Source organism: Chenopodium album, chromosome 24, assembly GCF_948465745.1.
Source record: "Chenopodium album chromosome 24, dcCheAlbu1.1, whole genome shotgun sequence".
Classification (NCBI taxonomy): Eukaryota; Viridiplantae; Streptophyta; class Magnoliopsida; order Caryophyllales; family Amaranthaceae; genus Chenopodium; species Chenopodium album.
The window spans coordinates 2,330,425-2,343,400 of NC_137857.1; the positions used below are offsets into that span (position 1 = coordinate 2,330,425).

Consider the following 12,976-nt stretch of genomic DNA (forward strand, 5'->3'; position numbering starts at 1 on the left):
TTGAATCCGCGTCGCCGACAATGGTCGAGAATTTGAGATGAATGTGTTGTCTCCTTCACTTAAAAGTCTGTAGTTAATGAATCATTTTAATGACAAATTCAATCAACCTCAAATACTCCCTCCGTTTCAATGTGATAGTCCCATATAGAATCAATCATAGAAAATAAGAAAAGAAAAATATTTGGAATCTAACATTAAAGTCAAAAACAATTCATAGATTGCCTTATTTAAATTTTTTTTTTATTTCTTTAGGAAACTGTCAACCATAATTGCATAATTCAAGGGAATAAATTCTATACTTAAAGTCATGTCATCAATGCATAATAAATTAATTTAACCAATCAGAATTTAATATGTATAAAATAGGAAATAAAAACTACTAGTTAAAAGTGGAATACATTCAAGATGGGTAGATCTTTTTGAAACGCCCAAAATAGTATATGTGACTAACAAATTAAAACGGAGGGAGTATCATTTATTTTTCCCGTGAATATTTGTTCCTCTAAAATTTTATATCTCTAAGATAGTGAGATACTTTCTCTTTCTAATTTATTGGTTTCGTAAGTATAGATGTATAGTTAACCTTAAGATTAATCCTATTGTAAATGTTCATTTTAGATGGACTTTTTGATCATATTTAGAAAGATTAATATTCAACTTATAGTAACTAAAATTAAAGACAAATTATCAATTTGATACATAAACTTGAAACATCAATTATCAATTATAATACGTATTTTGTTATTAATACTTTTACTCGGTGAATTTTGGACGGCAAATTTAATTTGTCGTAAATGTTCATTTTAGACGGACTTTATGTTCACTATTAGAAAGATAAATATTCTACTTGTAGCAGCTAAAATTAAGGATAAATTATCAATTCGATTTATAAACTTGAATCATCGATTATAAATTACATTAATTATTTGGTTAGTTAAAACTATTATTCGGACATATGGCAAATTTAATTTATCGTAAATGTTCATTTTAGATGAAATTCATGTTCAATTATATGTTTATTTTAGATTGAATTTATGTTCATTTCTAAAATAAATAAGGAAAATGCTATACATAGCCCTTAGGGCTACATATAAGCACTAAAGCACACTAGAAAATCGTATAAAGTTAAAAAAAAATATAAACAAAAATTACAATAATTATATTAAGTAAAATTAAAGGCATATCAATTTGATTTATGATATTGAAAGATACATTATTATCAATTATTACTAAGCTAGTATAACTTATTTCAGTAAATGATCATTTGAAATGACGTTCATTTATGGCCATATGTTTATAAATGTTCAATTAAATTGATACATGCTCATTTTCCTTACATTCAGGGGCGGAGCCAGAATTTTTAAGTTAGGGGGGCCGACGGTTGAATCAATATATAAATATCTAGCTTACAATTTTTTTTTTCTAAATGTAATCTATGATTTTTCATATATAAAAAAAGTCAATTATAGATTACATGTTAAAATTATTGCCAATCTATTTTCCTATGTATAAAACTGGTGTAACTTCACTTGTTGACTACGACCTTCACTTTAAAAATTAAGTTTTTTTTTCTAGACAAATTATTACTAAACAATTAGACAAAAGTAAAAATTTATAAAATAAAGGCTGCAATTTTTATATATAAAAAATGTGTTACCCAATTGAATATAAGTAGAAGATTTAAAAATTGAAAAGATAAATCACTCATATAACAATTGAAGAAGTTTAGTATAGAATTTGGGGGAAAAAAAAAAGAGAGGAAAAAAAATTGAAAATCTAATGTTATACTAAGTGGGATCGAACCTCAGACCTAGGCAAGACATTGTAATCACACTTACCACTAAGCTACCAGAATTTCAGAAACATCTAAGTCAAATCTTTAGTATATATACTAAAAAGTTGTAGGGGCCAATTAATAAAAAATATGGGCTACAGGTTTGGGCTACAGGGGTCGGGCCTCTGCCAGCCCCCCCTGTAGCTCCGCCCCTGTGTCAACATAGTACTATTTTTATCACTTTATTAATAATTATAATCCAGTGTAATAACAAATATGTATTTTGTATTAAAATTATAACCTTTAATGTGATAAAAAATAATTATAAGTGTTAAACTAATGACCATGTTTAGATTTAAGTATAGATATTGTATATTTTATAAATGAACATCTTTTACTTTGATAATTCGATAATGAACAAGTATTAAATTTCAAATGAACATCTTCCAATATGAAAATAAACATGTAATAATGTAACTACTTATGACTCATTAAGTGAGCTCTCCTACTATAAATATAACCCCTCCATGTTTGATATTGCACACTTCCATATAAAAAATTTACATTCCTAACAAGTTTCTCTTTCTAGTTGTTGTTTTCTGTAGTTTATACGCAAGCAAGTTTTCATTCCTTTAGTTTCGTAATCTTCTTCTTCATTGAAACCTCTTCTCTCGCTCTTCTCTCTACTCTCTAGAATTTAACAATAAAATGGCTTCATTGGCTTGGCCGATTCTCGAAACCATTGGATACGTTGCATTTGGTTTGTTATGCGTTCTTTCAACCGATCCATCGATTGTCACATTTTTTGTCAAGGGTTTGTTCATGTCGTGGTATGATTGCATTCTTGATTTCTTTCTTGGAGCTTTGGGATCTTTTTTTATTTAATTCTTGCACGCAATTTTCATAATGTAACCTAGTATATAGTTGTTACGTTATATGTGGTATGTTATGTTTATTTCATGCATAATGTAATATATGATTTTGTTTTATTTAATCAATGTTTTTATTTAATTTTGTTAGGTTGGATCTAGTACTGCTACTAGCATTATCGGGAAGTAGTGTTGAAAGTTACAAGGGAAATGATGATGATGATGATGATGATGATGATGCGTTCGTTGGATGCGTTGCATTTGGTTCAATATGCATTCATTCAACCGATTATTCATGGATCACATTTCTGGTCAAATCGTGGTATGTTTAATTATTTGAGCACTTTCTTGAATTCTTGATTTCAAGATTTCAATAACCTAATTAGTTTAAGTTGATTATTCGTTGTATGTTTAATTTTGATCACCAAGTGTACTGTTCATAATATAATGGATCACATTTCTTGATTTCTTGCTTTAAATAACCTAAATTAATTATTACGTTATGTTTACTTCATGTAATCCATAAAAACATAACACGTTTGATGGTTTTATTACATTGTGTTTATAATGTGTTATACATCACGTAATGTTTTTATTTAATTTTCTTAGGTTGTATCTAGTTTTACTACTAGCATTGTCGGGAAGTAGTCGTATTGGAAGTAACGAGGAAGATTATTATGATGATGATGATGATGATGACCATGATGATGATGATGATGATGATGATGATGATGATGGTGATGAAGGCGGCAACTATAATCATACATTTGTATGCCCAGTAGTTAGTGTGATTGGTTTGGATGGAGAGCCGAGAGATATAGTTGGCCATATAGACCTCAGTGACTGTCCAAGTTGGAGTGTTTTGGCTTATCGTATTAGGTGCATTTACTCAATGACAATGGGCTATGATGAAACTGACACGGACGAAGTTAGCGTCAGAAATGCTTGGCCCTGCCGTTCTGTTAGATTCTTCAAAGTCTCAAGTGACGGTGTTACTCTACGACAATTTTGGTATCCGGAACACAATTGGAATGTCGTGCGTAACGGAATGAATGAAATACATGTCGCTATAGGGAGTAGACCGTCGAGAGTATTGGACGATCAACTAAACATAGTGACATTTGTAGACATCCAACAAAAAGATTCTTGGCAAGCGTATCTCACTGAAGTTCGAAAGGCTTTTCATAGGCGTCATGGGGGTGTGTATGATGATGTAGAGCCAATTACCGTGGACAACTGTTGGCCCGGGTCTACAGTTAGATTTTTTGGAGATCGGATGGAGGAGTATCACTACAATGGTAGGATCAGCTGGCTGTATGCAAGAAGAGTCATTTTAACGTAAGGCTAAGCCGTAGATAGGCTAGCTAGCTCGCTTGAGATCGATGTAATAGACTAATAGGTTCATAATATAGGAGACTAAATGATTTTGTTAAGTGTGTCTGTACGCATTAATTAGGGACTAATAATGTTACTTAGTGGTGCACATTTGTTTTTGTTAAGCCGTCATCTATAATATAGTTTGTAAACTTAGCTTAATTCCTCAATAATAGTACGTAAAGTTCATTTTTCTTACTCGGGTAAACTATCATGTTTTACTTCAAGACATGCGGCCCTCGTTAGTTCCTCAATAGTATAACTTAGCTTAATATTACTCGGGTAAACTATCATGTTTTACTTCAAGACATGCGGCCCTCGTTAGTTCCTCAATAGTATAACTTAGCTTAATATTACTCGGGTAAAATATCATGTTTTACTTCAAGACATGATATTTAGCTTAATGTCGGTTTTTGTAATATAGTAATGTGAAGTATAAGTTTGGACTTCGAAACTTCATACAAACTAAGTTAATATTTAAGAAGTGTCAGTAGCAAAGATGGCACTAACCTAAGTAAAATGTTTTAATGTTACATGTACATCATTGTATATTCGTATTGCGATCTCATTGTAAAGAAGTTTAAGCCCACAAAAGTGGTCTAGATCGCGACAACTACAAACTAACTGCCCACAAAAGCGGTACATACACTAGATAACTCTTGGTACATCCATTCATACCGATGTGTTTGTGTACAATAATCCTTCACATATTACTTATGAGATCGAGTTTTTTTATGATAGATACTTGTATTAAATTTAAGGTTATTGGGAAACGGGTTGACCGGGTGCGGATATATCCTACAACATACTCAATTACTCATACCCGTCTACTATCCGTCTACTATTCCCGCCTTATGGCGGATACATATGAAACATTATATCCTCTCCATATAATTATAAATTTAAATTTACACTCGCAACACAATTCAAGTGGATATCTACCATCCAGCTAAAACCGCATATTACCACCTATATCTATTCAGGAGAAATTTTGTTTAGATATACTGGATCCAATTGGAGCAAACACGGTGCAAAATTTGCAATAATATACTCACATAGTCACGTACATGTCATTCCTATCATAGTATCATCCTAGGTAAAATGTAAGATTAATGTCATGAAATTTGTATGATTAATAATAAGTATAAAAGAAATTATTTTTCTTTTAAAAAAGGTCAATATGGTTACAATTATAATGACCTATAATTGGGCCTAATTACTTGATTAGTGAGTATATAAAATTAACTTCATAACTCTTTCTAGAATGGTAAATCCATATAATTATATATCCCTAGACTCTAGTGTATGTAGCTCTACCTACACTCCCTCTGAAACGATGTGTTTAGCCTCCTTATTAACCCAGTATCTAAACCCATCAAAATGACACGCTTCATAAAACCATCGAGATCGCTCGTCGACAATGAGATTTCTAGCAAGTAATGATCTAACTTTTGAACACTCCCCAAACTACCTCCATGGTTCTGCATTCCAAAACCTCCAACACTAAAGTCGTCGACACGATGATGGCGGAGATGAATAATCGACTAAATGTCTATGTAACTTAATTAGAAGTGTGTGATTTGTTCTTCTAATTGTAATTTCCATGGAAATTCAATCAACAAAAATTTACATTGATTGAATTTCCCATCAATTTTTGTCCCTCTTAAATATTTTAGTCTCTAATTCTACTTTTTCTTTCTAATTGACAGTTAGATAAGCATAGCTGCTTTCTTTTTCTTTCCCAAATCAAAAAAAATTATTAAAGTAGTTTTATTTTTATTTTAACTTTATTAATATTCCTTTTCATATTGATAAATGTTCATTTCCATATTGATACAAGATCACTTTATTTTATATATATTTATTGCGATATTGATACATACATGGTGTATGTTCGTTTTCGTATTAATAAATGTTCATTTTCATATTGATAAATGTTCATTTTTATTTTGATAAGTTTATTATTTCAATTTTGATAGACATTCATTCACGTTTTGTAAATAATGTGTATTGATTGTTACAAATACGTACTCTTTTTTATGTATAGTATGGAGTAGTAGGTAATTAAGTATATGTAGTACTTACTACTTAGCCTGCCTATATCATTTGCATGTCACAGCTAAGATAAAAGTATATTTTATGCAAGCAGTAAGATACTAAAAACATTGAGTAGAGCTTTATATGTTTAACCACACATATTTTTTAATGCTCATTAATTTTATGCCATGTTCATTATCATTCCAATATAAGTTCATTTATATGTGAGTAGATGCTCATTATATATTATGTTGATCACGTCAGTTTCTATACTCTTTTAGGTTCATTTTTATGTATATATTGTTGTTTTTTTTTAATAGTTTTTCATGTGTTATTTTTCCTATCATATATACATATATATAGCGTCTAATGTTCATATTTATTATATTTAAACTACTTATAAATAAATTTGATGTTCTTATCAAAGCCTTTTGCTCATTCTCATGTAGATATATAGCCAGGATATTAATAGATGTATATTTCGATTTTTTAGTAGATGTTTATACATATAGTATTGCAATTGTTCAATCCCATAATGTAAATGCACGGTCAAGATATTTGTTAATTTTTGTTTTAATTTCAGGATATTTTAATAAATGTTCATTCTTATATTGAAATATGCTCATCTAGAAATGGATGCATGTTCATTGTCATATTTATACATGTACATCAAGTTATGGATATATTGACAATATAGTGAAATCAATAGCTACAGGAGAACAAACTCATATTGCACAACCTATAGTGTGTACTTGATGAACTACAATACATTCTTTTTGTTGAATGTTCATTTTCAATTTGATAAATGTTCATTTATATATTAGTATATGATCATTATTCGCATATTAATAGACGATCATTAGATTTCTGATAAATGTCCACACTTTTTCTATCTTCGATCTTTATATATTTTCTACATATTTAACAAGGAATTTCAAAAACAATTTGAATTTCTATAGCTTCTCATGAAAATGATAAAAAAAAAAATGTTCATTTATATATTATTTGATGTTCATTTTCATATGTATAAATATTATATACTTTATATACTCCACAAATTTTTAATATATGTTTATTTTTCACATAAGCCTCAATAATTATCCTCAAATTCCTTTAACAATACAAAAAAGATAACTTTTATAATTTTTTATCATCTATGAAAATAAGTAAATGTTCTATCAAACCATAATTAAATGTTCAAATACAAAATATTATATGTTCATTTACGTTTGTCTTTCATTCATGAACAAATTCATTATACAGTACGGTACAGTGTTTCTGGTATCTTTTCTTGAGCTTTAGTCTTCATAGTTTTCTCTCTCTCTCTTAATACTCTACAATCCTCTAAGCTTCATTCTTCATCTTTTTCTTCTCCTTCTCTATTACTTTCATATTTGGCATTACAAAGTAAATTAAAAATTGGAACAATAAGTAATCCACAAATTTAGTTGCGTCGTCATCGCCTCCACCACAACAGTAAACTAGCATATATAATTCCAGATCTTCATCCCACAAAAAAAAATCAGGAAATATTGGATCAAATTATTTTTATAATTTTTGTGTTAGTTTCTTGATATGGCTTGCATGTTTGATTAAGCTTGTTATTTGCTTGTTGAACTAATTTATCGTAAGTTACGACAATCAATTTATGATCAAATCAATACATAATAATCTCTACAATTCATAAATATATTTAAAGCATGCAAATGTAGCGATTCTACCGAAAGTTATTTTGTGATCAACGGAGAAGTAGAAATGGATGAGAGATCATTAAAGATGTAAGATGGAGATCAAGTTAGATTGTCCTTTAGTTTGAAGGTGAAAGAAATTAAAAACAATAGTGATGCGGCGTCGTTTGCAAGGGGGTGCAGGGATTTCATCCTAGACTAGAGTCTAGGTAAAAATTTGTAAAATCTATATGGAAGCTATAAAATGGAACTTAGGGATAGAATACGCCTAACATTTCGTTAAATCATACCACAATCTACTTTATTTTTTAATTTAGTTTGAACTAATCATGACTTATATGAACAAAGTTAGTATATGAATACGAGTTTCATTTTTCCATACAAATCTTAAACGTAGTAAATCTGTTAGGTTCATTTTGTCTAGTTTGTGAGATAATACCTTTTAATTTTCATTGGTGATCTAATGCAACCCAAATTGGCCCAAAAATTGTTCAAAGTTTGGTCAGGTTTTTAGGCCCGAATTTCAACCTTGATCTGACCCAGCCAATTTTTGTGTTTTTATTTTGTAGGTTTTGGGCAGCCTTAACTCAATTTTTAGCTACAATTTTGGTCCAGCATGAAGAAAAATGGCTTGAAAAGCCTGTTATTTTTGGGGAGAAAAAATGGTCAAAGTCAGATTAAAAAAAACATTATGAAATGAATAGAGTACTTCGTATGACAGTTAACTACACAAGCAAATTTACATCGAAAATAGATTGAAAAACAAAGTTTAACGCTTGAGAAATTGCTTTTCAAGTTGAAGTAATTTACTAATTTTTACAAACTCAACAGACAAATTATGATACTCCCTTCGTCCTTAAATTTGAGAAATAAATGCTAGAAATAGGAGTGTAATTTAGGAATAGGGGGAGTACTAATTTTTATTTAACTTGTTTAATTTTTCTTAATTTTATTACCCATATATTTAAATATGGGTTATTAAAGGTTAAAGTTAAGGATTGATCAACAAAAGTAAAAGTCAAAATAGTGCAACTATTTGCATTATATGATAGAATACTCTATAGAAATACGAATGTCATCTCAAGCAGCAAGATGAGTTAACGGCCACAAATGGCTTCTTCCTTCAACACACTACAACGGCGGGAACTTCTCTCTCATTCTCTCTGTAAGTGTTTCTCTACTTCCTCAATTCCCCAATTCCACCATTCTTTTGCATTTTCATCTCCCAAACATGCCCTTCCTCCATTAAAGTTATCTCCTTTCTTTTTGATTAAAGCTCCTGTAATCCTCATTAGCCCTGTTAATTCTAAATCTTCTTCTAGATTGGACTGTAATTCTTCAACTGAAACTGTAGATTTTAGGGATAATAGTGATAACTTGGGTTCTGGGTATTCATCTTCTAGGCAAAAGGGTGAAAAAAATGGGGGAGGGTTTGTAGATTATGGTAAGAATAATAGAAAATCTGGTGGAAAATTGAATTTTAGGAAAAGAACTGAAAATGGGTCTGAAATTTCTTCTGTAAAGAAGGGTAGTAGAAAGTGGGAGAGAAAAATGGAGGAGATTGTGGGAAAAGTTGCTATAAATAGTAATGTGGAGGATGTTAAGGGAGATTATAGTGGTTTTGAAAAAAGGGGTCAAAAGGGTTCTGGGGTTTCTTCTAGAAGTGTTGGAGATACTAATTCGATGTCGAAAGTTGTTAATAGAAGTGTAGATAGAGGTGCCATTAGAGATGGTGGTGATGCTTCTAAGGTAAAGAAGAAGGAGAAATTGTCTAAGAAGTGTGTTGTTAATTCACCAGAGTTTCATATGAGGAATAGCTTGGACATGTGCTCCAAAAGGGGTGATGTCTTGGGTGCAATTTCGCTGTATGATTCAGCGGTTAAGCAAGGGATAAAGATGGGGCAGTACCATTATACTGTGCTCTTGTATTTGTGTTCTAGTGCTGCAATGGGGGTTGTTCGACCGGCTAAAAGTGGTAGTGGCAGTAGGAGTTTGGAGACAGTTCCTTCTCAAAAGTTAGATGGGGCAAATGATTCTGGTGAGGAGGAAGATGATGATATAGATGATGAAGCTCGAGATAGAAAAGATCAAACTCAAAAGTTAGAAGTAAATGAGATTAGGGTTAGCGATGATGTAAAGAAGTATGCCCGTAAAAAAGGGTTTGAAATCTTTGAGAGAATGTGCTTGGAGAAGGTGCAGATGAACGAGGCTGCTTTGACTTCAGTTGCTAGAATGGCAATGGGTGTGGGTGACGGAGACAAGGCTTTTGATATGGTAAAGGAGATGGTTTCAATTGGGATATCCCCAAAATTGAGGTCTTATGGTCCTGCTTTATCAGTTTTCTGCAGCAATGGAGATGTTGAGAAAGCCTTTGCAGTTGAAAAACATATGTTGGAGAATGGTGTTTATCCAGAAGAGCCTGAACTGGAAGCACTTCTTAGAGTGAGTGTTGAAGCTGGTAAAGCTGACCGAGTGTATTATGTGCTGCATAAGCTTAGAACAGTGGTGAGGTCTGTCTCACCTTCTACTGCAGATTTGATTGAAAAATGGTTTAATAGCAAACAAGCATCGAGAATTGGAAAAAGAAAGTGGGATCATGATATGATTGCTCAAACAATGGAAAATGTTGGTGGTGGGTGGCATGGAAAAGGATGGTTAGGTAGAGGAAAATGGAGTGTCTCACGAACTTCCATTGGAGTTGATGGTTTATGTAGATGTTGTGGGGAAAGGTTGGCCTTGATTGACCTTGATCCCGACGAAACAGAAAGATTTGCTGAATCAGTTGCAGCTATAGCAGCAAAGAGAGAGAAGCATTCAAGCTTCCAAAAGTTTCAAGTATGGGACTCGTAGCAATTCTTTTTCTTTTTCTTTTTTTTTTTTCATTATGTTACGGTTTATTACACAGATTTTTGATTGGGAATGTTCCTGGCAGAGGTGGCTAGACTACTATGGTCCATTTGAGGCTGTAGTGGATGCAGCTAATGTCGGTCTTTTCAGTCAGAGAAACTTCCAACCTTCAAAGGCATGCATTATACCAACTTTTCCCCTGTTTCAATGACATCTATCTTACTCCGTCATAATATATTGTTTTCTCTTACCTAGGTTATGATGCTTGCAGGTAAATGCTATTGTGAATGGGCTGCGCCAAATGAATCCTTCTAGAAAGTGGCCTCTTATCATTCTGCACAATAGGCGAGTTACTGGAAGCAAGCTAGATAAACCTATGAATAAGGAGTATGTTGAAAAATGGAGAAATGCTGATGCACTTTATGCGACCCCTACTGGATCAAATGATGATTGGTGAGTTAGTTTCTCGGTAGGATAGTTTGTGTCTAGGTCCTCCTAGAAATTCTGTTTTGGGCAATTGATGTTCCAAATTTTTAATGCACTAGATTTGGTTTTATTAATAACTGGTTTTACAGGTACTGGTTGTATGCAGCTATAAAGTTTAAGTGTCTACTTGTGACTAATGACGAGATGAGAGACCATACATTCCAGCTCCTAGGAAATGATTTCTTTCCTAAATGGAAAGAAAGGCACCAGGTGAGCAAAACTTTGCAACTTAAATGAATCTTTTTTAATCAAGACTGAAATGATTTTGTTATGAGACCTGAGGATGATTAACTACTGTTCTTATGCTCTATTACACCTGCTCCAATTTGTCGAGGGGAAATTTTATCCCATTTTTCTCTCAAGAGGGAAAAGTACCTATCTTTCAGTAGAGGTTTTATTGATTTTCTCTCTCTATAAGAAAAGACATTTTTACCTTAACCCTCCTTGACCCAATTCATTTTCATCTTCCCTCTGTTAGAAATAAACATATTGTTATGTACTTTAAAAGATGTGTTGCAATTAGCAAAAATAATTGTTGGAAACAAGAAGTCATCAAATTAAAGTTTAAATGCTTGCACTAATTTTTTTTCAGCAAAATGAATTTCCAACTCATAAACCAATACCAACCCTTAGAAACTTCCAAATTCATTCTTCAGAATGGAAGAAGATATACTTTTGAATTGTAGCCTTTCAAATGGTTTCCTACTTTCCTGATAGCATCATTGCTTATGACTGGCTCTGTGTTTCTGTTTGAAGGTTCGGTTTAGCTTCTCGGAAATTGGCCCTACTTTTCACATGCCACCACCATGTTCTGTTGTTATCCAGGTTAGAGAACTTTCTCAGAATCTATCTTTGCTTCAGCCTGCAGATAATAAGATGTTTAGTATAATAATGTATTTATTGTTTCGAATTCTGGCTCTGAACAGGAATCAGGGAGTGGCCATTGGCATATTCCCATTGCTTTGGAGCACCAATATGAAGAGGAGAGAACATGGTTGTGTGTCACACGCCCAAACTCTCATATCGAAAGCCTGAGTCACACCATTGGAGCAAATTCAGCAAAAGGTAATCCTGGAACTTAGTTTGACACGACTGCTGTTATTGTTTATCCTTTAAGGAGTTAATGAAACTTGTTTTATTTAGATTCCAAAGAGGATATTAAAGACCAAAGACAATATAGTAGCTCAAATTTTTACTCTTCTCAACAGGTTAAGCTCCATCAGCCGCTTGTAGTAAGCAGGAAACTGACATAGTAGTTCCTGTAAGTCACAGAGATCTCAGAAATACGCTATCAGAATCTACATCATCAAAATCACACCCTTTCCCGTTCTTGAATGTTATAAAGGCTGCTGAGAGTTGTTGTGCTGGGTGTGTGATAGATTTTCAGATATGACGTGATATAACCTAACATGATTACTCTTCAAATTTTGGAAGACTGCTTACTCAAACCCAGCAATCTAATGTCTTGTGAAGCTAAAAGTTTTGCTGATGTATCTGGTATGGAGAAACATTACTTGTCCTTGCTCTCTGGTTTGGCAACCGCCAATTCCTGATGCTGTGCTAGATTGAAGCTTCTTACATCTAGGTTACTGGCAAACACATGTTTTGGGTTTGTGAAAATAGCATCTTAGTGTCATTACATGAGTTAGCTCAAGGAACTGTATATTTCAGCTGCTCTTCTTTTTCAATCAATATATATCGGAGAATCTTGTTGGATTTCTCTCCAAAGTTTATACTACAAAGAATTTTTATATTGTATCTGCACAACTCTTGTTCATTGAGGTCACCACACGTCCACACCATTGGGGTTGGTTAAGGACCAACACACCTGGCCTCAGCCCGGCTAAAGCTCAGTCCAGATTTAAATTGGTATGCCTTGGTTTAGTTGGTTACCATGCAGT

The 12,976-nt window shown here is 32.5% G+C and overlaps 1 protein-coding gene across 1 annotated transcript; it reads left to right on the top strand.

The window, feature by feature from the left end:
* Positions 1-8,808: 8,808 nt before the first annotated feature.
* LOC145611342 (proteinaceous RNase P 1, chloroplastic/mitochondrial-like) lies at positions 8,809-12,833 on the top strand. The gene is made up of 7 exons (XM_081666661.1): positions 8,809-10,577; positions 10,675-10,764; positions 10,861-11,042; positions 11,165-11,285; positions 11,832-11,900; positions 12,002-12,140; positions 12,284-12,833. Exons 1-7 carry the CDS (start codon positions 8,853-8,855, stop codon positions 12,286-12,288), a joined length of 2,331 nt encoding a protein of 776 aa, XP_081522787.1. The 5' UTR covers positions 8,809-8,852; the 3' UTR covers positions 12,289-12,833.
* Positions 12,834-12,976: the final 143 nt, after the last annotated feature.